Source organism: Bos javanicus, chromosome 20 (assembly GCF_032452875.1).
Source record: "Bos javanicus breed banteng chromosome 20, ARS-OSU_banteng_1.0, whole genome shotgun sequence".
In the NCBI taxonomy this organism is placed as follows: Eukaryota; Metazoa; Chordata; class Mammalia; order Artiodactyla; family Bovidae; genus Bos; species Bos javanicus.
This window is the reverse complement of record NC_083887.1, coordinates 31,079,215-31,098,220: the sequence shown is the minus strand read 5'-3', so window position 1 is coordinate 31,098,220 and position 19,006 is coordinate 31,079,215. Positions and strand designations below refer to the sequence as shown.

The 19,006-nt window shown below is 39.7% G+C and overlaps 1 protein-coding gene across 3 annotated transcripts in view; it reads left to right on the top strand.

The window, feature by feature from the left end:
- Positions 1-19,006, top strand: part of NNT (nicotinamide nucleotide transhydrogenase) — a 92,281-nt gene that overhangs the window by 8,805 nt on the left and 64,470 nt on the right. For all 3 annotated transcript variants that reach the window (XM_061393585.1, XM_061393583.1, XM_061393584.1), the window contains exons 3-7: positions 2,352-2,581; positions 5,739-5,956; positions 10,260-10,347; positions 14,808-14,896; positions 18,036-18,223. In XM_061393585.1, coding sequence (XP_061249569.1) covers positions 2,352-2,581; positions 5,739-5,956; positions 10,260-10,347; positions 14,808-14,896; positions 18,036-18,223 — 813 coding nt within the window. The remainder of the gene's footprint in view (positions 1-2,351; positions 2,582-5,738; positions 5,957-10,259; positions 10,348-14,807; positions 14,897-18,035; positions 18,224-19,006) is intronic.

Below are 19,006 nucleotides of genomic sequence, written 5' to 3'. Positions count from 1 at the left end.
TCTTTGGTAACTTCCTTGGCATATGATATGTAGGACCTAGAGAATTTGAGGTTGTCCAATGAGTGAACTCTAGATAAGTTTATATAATTAATTTTTCACCTTAATCCAAAATATTTGCTATCTTTCAGTTATTTTCCTCTCTTTTAAGTGGAGAGGAAGATTCAGCATGTGTTTGCCTTTGGCTTACTATCAATTATTACTGCTTAAATAGTATGAGATCTAAGACTGTATGTCCAAATGCAGCTATTTTTAGGTTGATTTAGTCTCTATAAAGTTTCACTTAATAAGTTACTCTGTAGAGATATTTTGATTTACCTTTTTATTATATATATTTAAAGTTTAGATTGCTAGAGTAAGTTTTCTAGACTTTAATAAGACATACAGAAGCAGATGCTCTTCATTAAAAATACTGTTTATGCCTATATATTGAGTAAAACAACAGGAAAAAAAACTAGTGTATTTTAGCTAAGGCTGGTCTGAACTGTATATAAATAATTTGTTGCTGTTCAGTTGCTAAGTTGTGTCCGACTCTTTGCAACTACATGGACTGCAGCATGCCAGTTTTCTCTGAAGGTGAGGTTTTCCAGGCAAGAATACTAGAGTGAGTTGCCATTTCCTTCTTCAGGGATAAATAATTTAACTGTGTTATACGGGTTCTTCTGTGTTGCAGGGAACAGAATCACAGCAGGTTATGTTTTGTGATGAGGTTTTATTTTTGTTGTATGGACTTTTGGGAAGTATGGAGCACAGGGAACCGTTCTTCTCCTTCTTGGAGAAGAGGGGTGCTATTCTGGATTTCATTGCTGTCACTCCTCTTTTCCATCTGCATGCCCACAACCAACGTTTCTACTGTTGTGGCTGCTGACCCTCTCCCTTTGATTACCTTGTGGCTCTGTTTACAAATAGTTGCTGCGTCATTCTACTCTCCTGGTCCTTTTTGGTGGGTCTCATGTCCCGTTTCTCTCTGAGAGATCCTGATTGGGTTGAATAGTCATTGGCCGACATGGAGTATCCACAGGGCAGAGTTCCTCTATAAGTTGTCTCATGCGCTACTTGTTTCCCTTCTGTCTGGCCTGTAGACTGTTATCTTTAACCCATCTGCTGACCCCCTGGTCTAATCAGGTGTGACCAAGAATAGATGATGCACAAACTGGAATCAGGATTGTGGGGAGAAATATTAATAACCTCAGATGGGCAGATGACACCACCCTTATGGCAGAAAGTGAAGAGGAATTAAAGAGCTTCTTAATGAAAGTGAGAGAGGAAAGTGAAAAGCTGGCTTAAAACTCAACATTCAGAAAATGAAGATCATGGCATCTGGTCCCATCACTTCATGGCAAATAGATGGGGAAACAATGGAAACAGTGATAGACTTTATTTTCTTGGGCTCTAAAATCATTGTGGATGGTGACTGCAACCATGAAATTAAATGACACTTGCTCCTTGGAAGAAAAGCAATGACAAACCTAGATAGTGTATTAAAAAGCAAAGGCATTACTTTGCTTACAAAGATCCATGTAGTCAAAGCTATGGTTTTTCCAGTAGTCATATATGGATGTGAGAGCTGGGCAATAAAAAAGGCTGAGCGCTGAAGAATTGTTGCCTTCGCACTGTGGTGCTGGAGAAGACTCTTGAGAGTCTCTTGGATAACAAGGAGATCAAACCAGTCAATCTCGGATGAAATCAACCCTGAATACCCATTGGAAGGACTGATGCTGAAGCTGAAACTCCAGTACTTTGGCCACCTGATGCAAAGAGCCGACTCATTGGAAAAGACCCTGATTCTGAGAAAGATTGAAGGCAGGAGGAGAAGGGGATGACAGAGGATGAGATGGTTGGATGGCATCACTGACTCAATAGATATGAGTTTGAGCAAGCTCTGGGAGATGTTGAAGGATAGGGATGTATGGTGTGCTGCAGTCCATGGTGTTGCAGAGTCAAGACACGACTGAGTGACTGAGCAACAGTTACTTCGGTCTTCCTTAAAGATAAGGACCAGGGGACCATAAACCACAGAGGTTTAGTTTGATGAGTGGAGTTAGTTTGTTGAGTGGCCTTTCAACCCATTTTTTTCCCTAAGAATAAGCTAAGCTAGCTAGTTATATGCCTCGAAGAAAGCCATTTGATTAAATATTTAGGATTTTCAGGAGAGTAGGTGTAAGAATTTCCTATCATCTATCAAAAAAAGTTAAAAAATTATGGTTATGAATCAGGAACATCACTTTGAACAGCAGCCTGTACATGTAGTATATTTTGAACAAATTTCCCATTTCCATTTTCTGAACTGCATTATTAAAACTTTGAATTTTGGTGTTGTTTCTTACCAATTTTTTTTTTTGTCTTTCTTGTAGGAATTCCATACAAGCAACTAACTGTTGGGGTCCCCAAAGAGATTTTCCAAAATGAGAAGCGAGTGGCATTGTCTCCTGCTGGCGTTCAGGCCTTGGTCAAGCAGGGGTTTAATGTTGTTGTGGAATCTGGCGCAGGTGAAGCTTCCAAGTTCTCAGATGATCACTACAGAGCAGCAGGTGCCCAGATCCAAGGGGCGAAGGAAGTGCTGGCTTCTGATTTGGTGGTCAAAGTAATTATTCCTTTCCCCCTTCCATTTATGGCTTGCTGACTTTTCTAAATCTTCTTGTAGAAAGATTACTTCTTGTACCAAGATTAAAGTACTTTCTCTTTTGTTACAGTTTTCATACTTTCAAATGATGCTTTTTTCCTCAAAGAAATGATTGCATGTTGTGACTATTCTTCACGTTTCAGTAGAACTTTTATGAAAGTGAAAGTGTTGGTCACTCAGTCATGTCCGACTCTTTGTGACCCCCTGGGCTGTAGCCTACCAGGCTCCTCTGTCCCTGGAATTCTCTAGGCAAGAATACTGGAGTAGGTTGTCATGCCCTCCTCCAAGGGATCTTCCCAACCCAGGGATCAAACCTGGGTCTCCCACATTGCAGGCAGATTCTTTACTGTCTGAGCCACCAGGAACTCAGAACTTTTATGAGGCAATGTGAACTATATTACTATATTTAAGCACGAGAAAAGAAGAAATGATCTTCTTTCTTACATTTGCTCTGTGGAATTTCCTTCTTATTGGCTAGGTAACATTCGTACCATATGGTTCCTATATGTCCACATTACCCCTGGGTGAGTATTTGCTGCTGCTGCTGTTGCTAAGTCATGTCAGTTGTGTCCGACTCTGTGCGACCCCATAGATGGCAGCCCACTAGGCTTCCCCATCCCTGGGATTCTCCAGGCAAGAACACTGGAGTGAGTTGCCATTTCCTTCTCCAGTGCATGAAAGTGAAAAGTGAAAGTGAAGTCGCTCAGTCGTGTCCGACTCTAGCGACCCCCTGGACTGCAGCCCACCAGGCTCCTCTGTCCGGGGATATTCCAGGCAAGAGTACTGGAGTGGGGTGCCATTGCCTTCTCTGGGGTGAGTATTTAACTCCTACTAGAATAGTAAGAGGCAAAGAACTCCTTGGACTGAATGCACAGTGGTATTCTGATATCTTGAAGGATCATAGGTCAGTGATTTAACTGATGTAAGTATTATTTCCAGAGGGCAGGACTATTCTGGAAAAAGTAACGTTGGGCTTAGAATAGACTTACCTACTTTAATAAAAGGTCTTAAGGTAATGTGTAATAGAGAGCTATATGCTAAAGAACTTTACAAATAAAATCTGAAGTAAAAAATCATGTAGAGAAAGGGAGTATCAAGAGTATAGCATAGATGAGCTGAACAGTAACTTAAATCTTAAGTCTTCTGTAACCAAGCCACGTGGGGCAGGGTGGCTCAGGGGTAAAGAATCCGCGTGCAACGCAGGAGTCGCAGAAGGTGCAGGTTCAGTCCCTACATCAGGAAGATCCCTTGGAGGAGGGCATGGCAACCCATTCCAGTATTCTTGCCTGGAGAGTCCCTGTGGACAGAGGAGCCCGCTGGGCTATAGTCCATATGGTCGCAAAGAGTCAGACACGGCTGAAATGTCTTAACACGCAACCAAGGCACGTAGTGAGGTATGGATTAAATAAGCATGTTTATCAGGTTAAAATAGTCTCACTTTTCTAGGATAGACCAGCTTTTTTCCTACATTAATTTCTAAAGGGGAATCAATACCTAGGCTTTTTTACATATAGTCAACTGAATAACTTGATAGGATCTTACATAGTGTTTTTTGCAGGAGACACAAAACTTTTCTATAGAAAATTAATAACAAATTTATGATATGGAAATAAATAGTAATTTAAGTGTTTAAGCATTTAGGTATACTGATACTTGAGATAACAGTATAATAAAAGCTTAGGGGAAAATCGAAAAAGAAGTATAATCCATTCTAATGTATGTTTTAGGGATCAAAAACCTTTTGAGGTACCCCACAAAAAGAGGTTACTAGGTGCACGTAAGCTTTAGAAATGCTATGTGTTTCCTGTAGATTCACAATGTGTATGAGCCATGTTAAAGACACTGAGGAATCCTGTAATATGAAAACTTAAATAATTTTATATTTGTAGTAATAAACTACTTGACCTAGGGTCTCTCTTCTGAGACCTCTCTTCAAGCCTGTTAATATTCTGAGGAATTTGTTACCCCAAAAAGCATCTTCAGGGAGACATTGTGTTGGCTTCACTCACTCAGATGTCAGCAGTTTCAGCTAAGCATTTGATAGGGGCCAGGAGAATTCAAAGTTGTCCTCTAATGTTTATTAAATCTATATTATAGATTCTCACTGAGGAAAAAAATAGACCTTGTCAGAGAGTCTTAATTAAAGTCCAGAGCCTAAAATCACACGCATCACCACAGCAACAACTGAAATGGGAATGACAGATAAAGGTGTTTCATAGGTAAATTGAGATGAAATGCTGTTAAATGAAAGTATTGGCCTAGTGTTTGTGTTTCGTTTCCTTTTAAAACAGAAGTCCCAGAGCTGTGTGTGTTCTGTGCTTTCTAGCCTAAGAGCACTGCTGTTGCAGATTGGGAGCTAATGAAATGATACACTTTAATTGAAGGTTGACTTTGAACAGGGATGTAAAACACATTTTAAAACACCTTTTTAATTGGAAGTTTTAAAAATTTGGCTTGAAAAAGTAGACAGTTGAAACTTTCAGGCATGTATAGTGTGTGTCATTGACTTGATTCAACGTAACAGAGTACGTTGCAGCTTTTTGCTTAAACCCAACTCAGCAAGGCTACTGGTTTGAGTTGTGTCCATCTGTAGATTTTTCTGGAACTTTAAGGTGGCATAAATCTATACACATGACATGGAGATTTTAGTTTATGATGTTCTTAACTTCTAACCACTCCAAATGTTTATGCTTGCAAATTAACAAGAATTGAATCTTTGAACATTCAACAAAAGCTTACTGTCTGTTTATTCTAATGTTTCTTAATTTTACCAGAGTAGTGGATTTTGGGACAACAGATTTGTTGTAGAACCTGTTTCCCCCAAAAAACAGATTGTTGTTTTTTTTAATTCCTCTACCTGTCATTGTCAAACCTGTCCTGACACTATTTCCAGGTATGTGTGCTTGTTACTCAAGACTAGGTCATAAGTTCAGTCAGATAATCAGTGGCATAAATTTCTATGTGCTTTATTTTATTTAGGAATTGAGGAAGAAATTTTTTCATGAGAGATTATTTCTGGAATGTTATTTCAATAATGGTATATTATTTTAGTTGTCTTGTTTACTTAAAAATAAGATAAAGGTATTTACGTTTTTAATCAGTGACTTTTTTCCCCCAGGTGCGAGCCCCTATGCTTAACCCAACATTAGGTATTCATGAAGCTGATCTTTTAAAGACATCGGGTACACTGATCAGTTTTATTTACCCAGCCCAAAATCCAGACTTGCTAAATAAACTGTCCAAAAGGAAGACGACAGTTCTGGCAATGGACCAGGTTCCAAGAGTCACAATTGCTCAGGGATATGATGCGCTAAGCTCCATGGCCAACATTGCCGGGTAGGTTGATTGTTTTCCAGTTGAACAAGGGCACAGTGGTGCTACAGAAACGTGCTCACTACAGCTCTTCTCTCTTACAATGATTTTACTTGTAGTGGCTAGGAGATTGCAGCCTTCCAAGAGTGTGCTTCAGTTACTTTTAAGATTCGTGTTGTTCCACGGTCATCAGTAGGAAATGGCTATTCACTTTGCCTGCTATTGTACATTACTTTTTAATCTTCATGGGCAGAAGGGAAGTAGTATTTCTTTCTACCAAAGGAAATGACTTTTTTTTCAAATGTGTGCTTATTTTTCTTAATATCTGTTTTCATGAAAAACTGCATGGTAAGTAAACCATAGTCTTAGCAATTTATAATTATCCAAAAGCTTTAATGTAGTAAACTCATATTTTACTAAAGTCAATAGCAAGGGTAGTGATAACAATTTAGGACAAATGGTTTAAAATTCACATAAGTCTAGTACTGTTTTTAAGACTGTTATTTATATAGAATGAGAAAGGGTGCAATGTAGAAAGTCTTATTTTAGTTTACTAATTATGAGGCTTCTGAATCTATGCTTAAAAAGTACTTCTGATTTCTGAATACATAATGTTCCAATTTTTTTTCTTTGGAACTTATTTGTACTTTAATGGTGATATACTGTATTTCATGTGTGTATGTGTGTGTGTGTCTATGTATATATTAGTTGAAATTACAGTTTTATTGTGGTATAATCGTCATAGAACATTGTTTCCACCTTAAAATTTATACAATGATTTGATATATGTATATATTGTGAAATTATTACCAGACTAAGTTTAGTTGACATAAATTACTGTTGTCATAGGGTCAAAAATGGTAGAACATTAGCAGTTTCATATGGTCCCATCTAATATATACATATTGATAGATTTAGCACTTTAATTACATTTTGCCTAGGGAAATTTATAAATTATTTAATAAATAGGGAACATGTCTGCACTCGAGGAAGTTTCATCTTAGGTCAAAACCCATGATAACTGAAGGCTAACTGTGGCCAAGATGGCAATAAACTTCATTTGCCTGCCGGCCTGAATGCATTCCCCGTCTATTGCCAGGACTCTGTGTTGAGAATTCTAGGACCCATTCAGCTCAGAGGAATGTGTCTCTGACTGAGTAACAGTCATGTGTGCCTATGCCTGCCACAGAGCAGGGACAGGCATAACTATGTAAGTGCAGTATATTGCTGACTCTGCCTGGAGAGTGGGGAAAATCTGGAAATCAGATGATGTTTATGAAATCAGCTTATCTAAGAAACGAATTAGATTTTAGGCAGAAAACGATTAATAGTGGCAACTTGCTAATATGAGTGAGGCACCAACAAATGAAAAAAATTTAAAAATAAAACGATACAGGAAGAAAGATAACCTGAATAAAGACTTTTACAGCTGACCTAGGAGCCAAAAGTTTTCTTAGGTTTCATATCTTAGATGTAGCATATCAAATGTGCCACAGATTCTTCTCTGGATTCCAGCTGTTCATTTTTGATGTGAAAGAGATGCAGTAAACAAAAATGACAAATACATTTTGTTTCCTTATGTAATATGACAAATGATTGGTTTGAAGATTTTTTTGTGATGTGAATTAATGCAGAGGGACAATGTAAACTTTTGTCACATTTATTTAGTTTCTGAAAGAGCTTATGCAGTGTGGGACTTAAAATTTTATATAGGAAAGAAAGTGTCATTCAGTTGTGTCTGAATGGCCTATAGTCTGCCAGGTTCCTCTGTCCATTCAGTTGTGTCTGAATGGCCTATAGTCTGCCAGGTTCCTCTGTCCGTGGAATTTTCCGGGCAAGAATAATGGAGTGAGTAGATATTCCTTTCTCTAGCAGATCTTCCTGACCCAGGGATTGAACCCCAGTTTCCTGCATTGCAGTCAGATTCTTTACCATCTGAGCCATCAGGGAAACCTTTATGTAGGAAATGAACAATGTGAAGTTTTAAGGATGGTGTTGCTTTGCACATGTGCGAAAGGTTATCCCAGTCAGTAGCTCTAGATCGGTGGTTTTCAGCTGCAGAATCTTTTGAGCAAATGAAACATGAGGGAATATAGACAAATCCAATAATTCAAGTGGCCTTAGTTGAATTAATGCTTTCTTGGTGGTTCAGACAGTAAAAGAATCTGCCTGCAATGCAGGAGACCTGGGGTTGATCCCTGGTTCAGGAAGATTCCCCTGGAGAGGGAAATGGCAACCCACTGCAGTATTCTTGACTGGTGAATCCCACGGACAGAGGAGCATGGAGGGCTATAGTCTATGGGGTCGAAAAGAGTTGGACACGACTGAGCGACTAACACTTCACTTCAGTTGAATTAAGGGACAGAAGGGTATCCAGAAACACTGTGTCTCTGTTTTCCTTCCCATCCATGATGCTCTAATAGTTGGTTGAAGTGTGACCTTTTGGAGATCCAGGGACACAGTTTTAAAGAATCACTGTCTTAGGTCCTGAGCTGATATATGCAAAAGGCGTAGTTAGAGATGAATCGTCTAGTATACTTACCCGTATTGCTGCTGCTGCTGCTAAGTCGTTTCAGTCGTGTCCGACTCTGTGCGACCCCAGAGACAGCAGCCCACCAGGCTCCTCCGTCCCTGGGATTCTTCAGGCAAGAACACTGGAGTGGGTTGCCAATTCCTTCTCCAATGCATGAAAGTGAAAAGTGAAAGTGAAGTCGCTCAGTTGTGTCTGACTCTTCTCGACCCCATGGACTGCAGCCTACCAAGCTCCTCCGTCCATGGGATTTTCCAGGCAAGAGTACTGGAGTGGGGTGCCATTGCCTTCTCCGACTTACCCATACAATATGTGATAAATCATTATCTAACTCACACACATAGGCGTGTTACTGTGATGACATGCTCCTCCTAGTTCACTGTGTTCATGTGAGCCTTTTTGCTCTCCTCCAAAACAGGCCCACTTTTATCACTTTTCCCCACTACCAACGTTTTCTTGTACATTTCCTGTGTAATCTGTCTCTTTTTTTTTTTTTCCCCCCCAATACAGCAACTAAATCTTTTAATCAAAATTAATTTCTTCCCGTGGCCTTTGAGTCTTTATCATCTTTGCTCTCTGAAACTTTTTATCACTTGGATTCAGAACTAACAAGTAATATAATCATTTAAATATTTTTTCTTGCTATAAGTAATAGTAGTAACTATTACATGCTTTTGCATTGATTATTATAAATTTGTTTTACAAAAATATGACCAGGTAAAGGTTTTTTTGTCAGCTAGTAGGTGGATCTTATCATCATAATGCTTGCATTATGATTATAATCTTTGCATTATAATGATAAGGTAGAGTGTTTGTTACTGAGTGTGCAAAAGTACCTTTTAAGTATACAATAATATGAAAATGAAATTAATGTAATAGGTAATTTAATGTAGTAAAAATACCCAGTAAAGAAAACTTGGTATAAATTGCTAGTTTTTGATGTATAGAGTGTTTCTTTAGCTAAAAACATACTTGCCAGGCACTTATTGTGATTCTTTATGGTAAGGGCTTTACTGAATTATCTTATTCAGTCCTTAAAACAACTCTAAGAGACCCTTATTGTCCCCAGTTTAGAGATGAGGAAACCAAGAATTAGAGAATTAAAGAAATTTGCCCAAGGTCACAAAACTAGTTAGTGACAGAACTCAGATTCGAATTGAGATCGTGCTATCTCAAAATATGACAGTTCCAACCATTAGAGATCAGGGGAAGTGTTTTTGGTTATGAGGTTGGAATTTTGTTATGTATGAACAGATAGCCAACCTCATTTTTTAATTTTAAAGATTTTTTCCCCATGTTATATAAATGCTACACAGTCATCAAAGAAAATTTGGATGATAAAGTAAAGTTTAAAGTACCTGTAGTCCTAGCTGCCAAAGCAAACTGTTGTTAGCATTTTCTTGTCTTCCCTTCGCTTCTCTTATTTTATCCGAGCTAATTTTCTGTAGTGGTCATCATGAAGTCAGAGAGCATCATGGGTAAGAGTGTGTCTGCAGGCAGGATACTAGGGTCAGATGTCTGGCTCTGCCATTTAATAGCTGAGGGACCTCGGTCAAGTCTCTTTGTCTCTCCATGCCTCAATTTCCTCACCTATAAAATGAAGATTATAGTTATATTTATCCACAGGGTTGTTGTGAAGATCAAAGGAGTAAGTATATATGCAGTACCTAGAGTTGTTTTTGACAGATAGTACTTACTGTATAAATTTTAGTTGTTCTCTAATAATTTTGATAATATAAGCTTAAGTTCTTTAATTTTATAGACTTATTTATCCACTTATTTGTCTATTTTCCTAAGTTACAAGGCTGTTGTACTAGCAGCAAATCATTTTGGACGGTTTTTTACTGGTCAGATCACAGCTGCTGGAAAAGTTCCTCCAGCTAAGGTAGGTTAAACTTTTGATGTTTCTTTATAGTGTGAATTAATTAAAGGCAAGGATATATACAGTTATTTAAAAATTTTTGTTCTCTGTTAATGTCACAGTGATAACTTTTGTGTCACGTGTAATATATGGTGGCGCCTCAAAGTTGCTTAAGATTACTTGGGGAAAAAAGAATTTTTGACTTTTCTGGAAGTTCTAAGGTTTTTTTTTTCCCTTTCTGTTTTTTACTTTCTAACTTGAATTCTTAAAGGGATTTGGGTGACTTATTACTAGTTTTTTTAAAACTTCGTGACACCATTTAGCAAGCTCTCAACTTCCCAGTGATTGTGACATTTTGGCTTGGGAAGGACTTGGTTTTCTCACTTTTTGCCAAATTTTGGGTCAAGAGGACAGTAAATAGTAGGTGGTGTAGTCAGAGTATTTGGCAGGGGGAAAGGCTGCAGTTTCTTTAATCTATATTTAGAGCAGAGAGGAGCAGGAGATAGGTCAGGGTGGCTAAGTGAAAGAATAGATTATGCTGTGACCTTCACGGCCACATGTCGTAAATGGCAGTATAAGCACTTTGGTAAAGTATAGGAAACAGGACCTTAAATATTGTCATCTATCTGCAGAGTACACTTTGGGGGGTATAGGTCTACTTGGTGCTTCCTGCTTTTACGTACTTTGTAATATCAATCCAGAGCTCTCACACAAAAGAAATCCGGAAAAAATGAAAAAAAAAAAACAATAGCAGCTTTGAGAACTCTAGTATATATGCTAGTGTGTATATAGTGTCTCTGTATATCTATCTAGTATGTTATATAAATTATATGCTGGATTATATACTATATAATATATATATACACTGAGTAGTTATATGCTAGATATACTAGTAGATATATATATCTAGTATATAGCATAGTATACCTAGTATATAGCTTCCCAGGTGGCGCAAGTGGTAAAGAACCCACCCGCCAATATAGGTGGACTTAAGAGATGCCAGTTCAGTCCCTGGGCTGGGAAGATCCTCTGGAGGAGGACATGGCAACCCACTCTAGTATTCTTGCCTGAAGAATCCCATGGACAGAGGAGCCTGGCAGGCTGCAGTCTATGGGGTCACACAGAGTCAGACCTGACTGAAGTGACTTAGCACACACATATGTTTAGTATATAGTATATATATCTAGTAGATATATGTATATATCTACTAGGATATATACTAGAAATCTAGTATATAACTATATAGTATATGTATTATATAGTATATAACCCAGTATATAGTATATTACTTTAAAAACAGAGCAGGTGGGACTTCCCTGGCGGTCCAGTGGTTAAAGTGTCACGCTTCTACTGCAGAGTTTGATCATTGGTCAGGGAACTAAGATCCCTCATGCCTTGTGGTGCGGCCAAAAAAATCAACCCCCCTCACCAAAAACTCCCCCAAAAGAGTCCAGGTGAAGCAGGTGAAGATGATGGCAAGTGGTCCAAGTGGAGCCAGAACACTTAACAAGAACATACAAAGAGACAACGCAGAGGTCTGATACGTAAGGTGATTACATCCGGACTTCTTTCTTAGGATCATAAGTAAAGGTCTAGCCCTCATGGTGGTCAGAAGTTGGCTGCTGTTCTTAAACTGGCTGAATGCTTTGATGCACAATCCACTACTCAGTTTTGGTTAGAACCTTTCTGGAATTATATGAAAGTTGAGAGGAAAGCTGTGATTATAAAAGATTAAAAAGTGAAACAGAAGACAAGGAGTAAAGGAAAGAGAATCAGTCAGCTTTTAAAAGGTGGAAAAGTGACTGTCTTTACTGAGAATTTAAACTGCAGCATAAGAGATTTTAGTTACATGTCACAAACACTTTCCTGATATCAAAGAATTAGATAATAGATGGCCTTTTCAGGGTAGAATGAATATTTTGAGTTTCCTTTAAACATGGAGTGTTCTTACTTGTCCAGAATGAGCTAAAATCAATTTGTTGATGGCTGTGATATGCCAGGCACTGTTGTAGGAGCTGGGAATATGGCATGAACAAGACAAACAAAATCCCTCCCATATGTAACTTACATTCTAGTAGGGCCCACAGAGAGGAAATAAACCATCAAACAAATATAGGAGATTTTTTAATATATGGAGGAAATGAACAGGATGGTATGGTGGGTGGGTAATGGGAGCAGGCTACTGTAGTTAGGGTGATGGGGAAAGTGCCTGTAGCATTTAAGTTGGGACCTCAAGGATGGGAAGAAAGAAAGGGGGGTTCGGGATTCTGGGCCAGGGGAGAAGCACCTTTAAAGACACTGTGATGGGATGGAATTCAGTGTGCTCGAGGAGAATGAAGGAGGCCTCTGGTCTTGGGGTGTGGTGAGTGAGGTGAAGTGTGATCTGAGATGATGTTGGAAAGGTAGGTCAAGGCTGGATGACGTGGGTCCTGTCTTCTTGGTCTTGTTTCAGAATTCAGATTGTCTTGCAGATGCGGGAAAGTCTGATTTAGGACTGTTTTGGAAAAACTCCACTCTTGCTTGTGTTTCTGATACTTCCTGTTACCAAATTTGTGGGGATTTTCCCCACCCCAGGCACTCCTCCAGCACCAACTGGGCACGCTACTGTTTCACTGAATTCTCCCACTGTCTACTTGGAGGTAGCGTCACATCTCACAGGTTAAGGGCTCAGGCCCATAGGACTGCCCTCACCTCTCAGTTGCCAGTCACAAGTCTAGATTGCTACCTATGCTTCTGACAGGTGGGCTGTAAACCAGAGGTTCCCAACCCCCCTCCTTCGGTTTGATTAATTTGCTAGAGCTGCTCACAGAACTCAGGAAAACAGTTTACTTCCTGTTGATCAGTTTATTATGAAAGGATATGATAAAGGATAAGATGAAAGTCCTGTTGGGAGAGGTGAGCAGGGCAGGTGGGAAAGGGTGTGGGGCTTCAGTGCCCTCTTTGGGCCCTACTCCTGGAAGCTCCCAGAACCCTGTATTTTGGGGATTTTTATGGAGGCTTCATAAGTAGGTATTTACTCCATTTCCAGCCTCTGTTCCCTCTCTGGAGAACGGATTCTGTCTTTTAAATTATGGGATCTTTTGTTATTTCTTGATTCAGGATAACTTGGCCCAGTCTTCTTTTCTTTCTTTCTCTCTCTCTCTCTCCCTTCCTTCTTCCTTCTTTGTTTCTCTTTTCCTTCCTTTCCAGGGATTGGGCTTTGGTATGTGGAGTGGGATGGTGCCTTGGGGCCCAGTAGCATCTTATTCCCTCTGGTCCCTCTTTGTCTCCCTTCCTGTAAATCCCGTCTGCTCCTTAAACAAAGCATTCCCATTAAGATTGATAAATGAGATCTCTAAAACACTGCCCAGAGGTCACTGGAGCACAGTTCCACTAGCCTAGTCTTCTTGAAGAGGTGCAAGAAGTGGGCATGATGGGTGGGTGGGAATTTATAAACTTCACTGTATCTGTGGGTGTCTGTCTGTCTCTCTCTCTTTTTTTTAGCAGGAACAAGGAGTTGCCTTCAATTGACTGCGAAGTATAATAGGGACTTTTCTCTGGAAGGCCCATTCTAGGCTAGAGACAACATTGTTCTTAGCTTGTTTAGAATGAGGAGACTCTTGTTTCTGAGGAATTCTTTGATTTCCTTGGCTCCAGTCCTGCCTTGGTTAGAGGGATTAGTTACATTGGTTTGGATTTCAGGTACAGTTCATTCACAATGGATCAAAGTTAGGCCCTTGGTTCCCTCTCTTTCTTGTAGAAGCATTTGAGCTCAAAATAGGATTAGATGCTTCACAAAGTTGTACCCATCTCTGAAACTTATTTTGATGTTTTATGAGCATAAAGAAATATTACCCTGGGGATTCTATTAGAAGTAGCTTTGATATGGTGGGGAAGAACCGTCAGTCTTTAATATTCCCAACACTGCTGATGCTGTATATAGCTTTTACAGTGAGATGCTGGGTATCACACTGTTTTAGTGAAGTTGTTCTAAACTTTACTTTTTTTTTAAGATTTACTTAATTGTGACTGTTTTGAGTCTTCGTTACTCTGCCTGGGCTTTCTTTAGTTGTGAGCTGGAGCTGTTTCTCTTTGCGGTGTGCGGGCTTCTCATTGCGGTGGCTTCTCTTGTTACGGAGCGCGGGCTCTGGGGCTCCTGGGCTTCAGTAGTTGTGGCTCAAGGGTTTGGTTGTTCCTTGGCATGTGGAATCTCCCTGGACTAGGGATCAAACCCGTGTCTCCTGCATTGGCAGGTGGATTCTTAACCACTAGACCACCAGGGAAGCCCTATTTTAAACTTTTGAAAAACAGTGGTGGTCCAGTTAAAGGGTAGTCTATCCACTCAGTACATTTTCTGAGGACTGAATATCGTCACCAGCACCACTGGGTGTAATGGTGGATGCTAAGTGTGATACCTGGCCCTGAGAGGTACTGGCTGATGATTTTACATAATCACTTGATCATGAACTGTATTTTAAACACGCGGGTTCTGTTTTCTCTCCTAGATTCTGATAGTTGGTGGTGGCGTTGCTGGGCTGGCTTCTGCAGGTGCAGCCAAGTCCATGGGTGCCATTGTTAGGGGATTTGATACAAGGTGAGTGCTATACTCGTGATTGCTTTAAGGTAAAAACATTTTGCTTCAGGTGACTATTATGTTTTCCTTCGAATTTATAAACTGAAGTAGTGCATTGAAACTGTTGTATGACTTCTTTCCATTTAAAAATATTTCCACTTTTTCACAGTTTACTCAAAGTGAAAATGTATTACTTAGTGGGGAAAAAATTTTAAGGACCCAGACACAGTACATCAGAGAGTATTTTAAAAAAGAAAAAGAAAACAACTCACACTCAGACTTGTATTTTCACGTAGATTAGCAATGGGACCAGATCGGCAGGGTTTGCTAATCTCTCTCCTGACTTTCTTGTGTTTCTCTACTGTGTTTTATTTCTGCTTGAAATGTGTTTAGGCACTAGGTAGGGCTTGAAACGGAGAAGGCAATGGCACCCCACTCCAGTACTCTTGCCTGGAGAATCCCATGGACGGAGGAGCCTGGTAGGCTACAGTCCATAGGGTCGCTAGGAGTCGGACACGACTGAGCGACTTCACTTTAACTTTTCACTTTCATGCATTGGAGAAGGAAATGGCAACCCACTCCAGTATTCTTGCCTGGAGAATCCCAGGGACAGAGGAGTCTGTTGGACTGCTGTCTATGGGGTCGCACAGAGTTGGACACGACTGATGCGACTTAGCAGCAGCAGCAGCAGGGCTTGAAAAAAGGTGTTGTGAGTTTGAAGAAGGGGAGTAGTATGGGCAACATCTTGGAGAGCAATAGCGGGGGTGAAGGGTAGGGGGTTGAGAGGCATGCTCTGCGTTGAAGGATGGAAGCAGGTGAAGTATATTGGGCAGCAGTAGAGCCTCCAGATGAAAGTACTTGATTATGTCCATTGCATATTTGTTTAAAGCAGACACATCATCATTTTCCTAGGATTTCTTTAAAAGAGAAGTTTGATTGAATTGTTCTTCATTTCAGGCTGCTGTATAGCACAGGGAGCTTGGTTTGGAGCTCTGTGATGACCTAGAGGGGTGGGGTGTGGGGGGAGTGGGGAGGGAGGTCCAACAGGGAGGGAGTACATGTATACACATAGCTGATTCACTTCACTGTACCGCAGAAACTGACACACACATTGTAAAGCAATTATACTCCAATAAAAAAAATACACGAAAAAAAATGTTCATTTCAGAACACACTTTTTTTTGTTGTTTAATCACTAAGTCATGTTAGACTCTATTGCAGTCCTGTGGACTGTAGCCTGCCAGGCTCCTTCTGTCCATGGAATTTTCCAGGTAAGAATACTGGAGTGGCTTGCCCTTGCCCCCTCCAGGGGATCTTCTTGAACCAGGGATTGAACCCTCGTTTCCTGCTTGGCAGGTGGATTCTTTACCACTGAGCCACCTGGGAAGCCCTGTCACTTCCTTAAAGTGTAAGACAGTGGATTATTGGGACTTCTCTGTGGTCCAGTGATTAAGACTCCACACTTCCACTGCAGGAGGCTTGGGTTTGATCCATATTGTGGAATTAAGATCCTGCGTGCTGCTCGGCCAAAAATAATTCAAAAGATAATGTATTATATCTGAAGTGAAAATCCGGGGGAAGGACTCCCTTTTCACACTAGAGGCAGCAGCTCATCACTCATCAGGGCTATCCAGGACCAGGATCTTTCTGTCTCTCTCTGCTGTCCTCAGTTCTGGCTGAGGTATGAACGTCCTTGTTCAAGCTGGCAGAAATGGAGAGAAGCTCATGTTCATCCATGCTTTACTTTTCCTGCCCTGCCTTCTACATCCTACCTGACCGTGGCGGTTATCATGGGGCTGAAGGGCTTAGACCACTACTGTTTCCCAAATTTCCCTGATGATAAGAATGACCTGCAGCTCTTGCTAAAAATAGAGATTCTGGTCCCTCTGCTGGAGATTGTAATTTCAGTGGTTCTGGAGAGGAGCTTGGCAATTTGAATTTTTTTTTTACTTTAATTTAATTTTTTAACTTTACAATATTGTATTGGTTTTGCCATATATCAAAATGAATCCGCCATAGGTATACATATGTTCCCCATCCTGAACCCTCCTCCCTCCTCCCTCCCCTGAATTTTTAACAAGTACTTGGAGTGATTGTTGTCATTAGGGAGATTGGGATTCACTGTAGTGGACTGGATGTGGTGAGTTAAACACACTAGAGCTGAGAGCTTTATTGGCTTTGGTTTTCCAGCTAGTACATAGAACTTGGCTAGTGTTTATTTATTTTTAACCTGAATGCATTTTTACATAAGTTAATTGTGTTGGTTCTTCACATTTATGCCATTTTTACATAAGTTAATTGTGTTGGTTCTTCTTACTATTTATGCCATTTATAGATTGCTTTTCTCAAACACAATTTAGTGCGGAGTAGGGGCAAAAATCGCTTTGTAACAATATTTCTAAGTAAAAGAGTCTTTTATGTGGTTAAGTCCCCATAGTTGGAATGTTTACAAAGGATTTGACTGATGTCAAATCTGAATGTTGGTCAGATCTCACTTCATCATTGACAATGGGACCTCTGTCAGGAAACAAAACTGATGACTGGAGTTGGCAGTAGTGAAATTTCTTTTGTGACTTAGCTAAGTGATTTAGTTAATTAAGTTAGTAGAATTTCCTATAGTTTTTTTTTTTTTCCGGGAGAAAATATCATAAAAGTGTTGCCTGTCTTTAGAAAAAAATGGAAACAGTCTGGTCAGAGATCTCAAAAAAAGGAGTGTCCACTTTTGAATTTATAGTTTTCTTAACAATGTGTATACAAATGATCTTTTTTTCTTAACATTTTATTTTGTATTGGAGTATAGCCTGTTAACAATGTGTTAGTATCAGGTGGACAGCAAAGGGACTCAGCCATAGGTATACATGTATCCATTCTCCTGAAACTCCCTTCCCATCCAGGCTGCCACATAACATTGAGCAGAGTTCCCTGTGTTATACAGTAGGACCTTGTTGGTTATCCATTGTAAATATAGCAGTGTGTACATGTCCATCCCAAACTCCCCAACTACCCCTTCCCCCCCGTCCTTCCCCCCTGGCAACCATAAATTTGTTCTCCTGAGTCTGTGAGTCTCTTTCTGTTTTGTAAATAAGTTCTGTAAATGATGATCTTAATTTCTGTATTAAGGACCTGAAATAACTGCTGCTTCCCCTTCAATAATCACCAGGGCCGCAGCTTTGGAGCAGTTTAAGTCTTTGGGTGCTGAGCCCTTGGAGGTGGATTTGAAGGAATCTGGTGAGGGACAAGGAGGATACGCAAAGGAGATGTCCAAAGAGTTCATTGAGGCCGAAATGAAGCTCTTTGCTCAACAGTGTAAGGAGGTGGACATCCTTATCAGCACAGCTCTTATTCCAGGTGTGTCATTACATTAGGGGTTATTGCTAAAGCGCCTTTATGAACGGTGTTTTAAAATGAGAGTGAGTTTAACGTCAGGATTCAAGTAAAGATAGATTTACTTCTAGAAAAAAAGAAAGCACATGAAAGGCAGAAAAGACAAAATCACTGTGGCCTCTGGAGAAAAATGGTCATTCATGATGTGATATATTTTCTTCAGTTTCTTTTCCTGTATATTTTTATCTGTGTTTACAGATTATGTACAATATTAGATTTATAAGTAGTTTCCTCTGTTTATACCCTTGAAAAATTGGTTTTTAATTTACTTCTGTTCTCTTTGTTAAGATACTACATTCTTCTTATAGGAAATCCAAACAGTACTAAAAAATGTGAAGGAAAAAAGTGTACATTGAAAGTTCCACTAGAGATGACCATTATTAATATCTTGATGATTGTTTTTCTATACATGAGAGATAAAGAGAGGGGGCTTTGTGTGTATGTATTTATGGAATTTCCAGTATATATTTTTTTACTAAAGGATATGATACTTTGTCATGTTCTAGTTACTTCCTTTGAAGTGTTTGGTCTTTGCACCCAAATCATGAGCTCCTTGATAGAAGGAATCACTTAAGTCCTTTACAGTATCTTCTTCTAAAGAATATTTTTCAGTCAATAGATGATGGATATCCAAGCAGCCAGCATTTATCAATAGTAAATAGTACACAGTAGCTTGATCTAGCAAGATTTGGGCGTGAAGAGGCTCCCTCTTTTTTATTGCTACTTCCTCTCCTGTCCTTTCCTTCT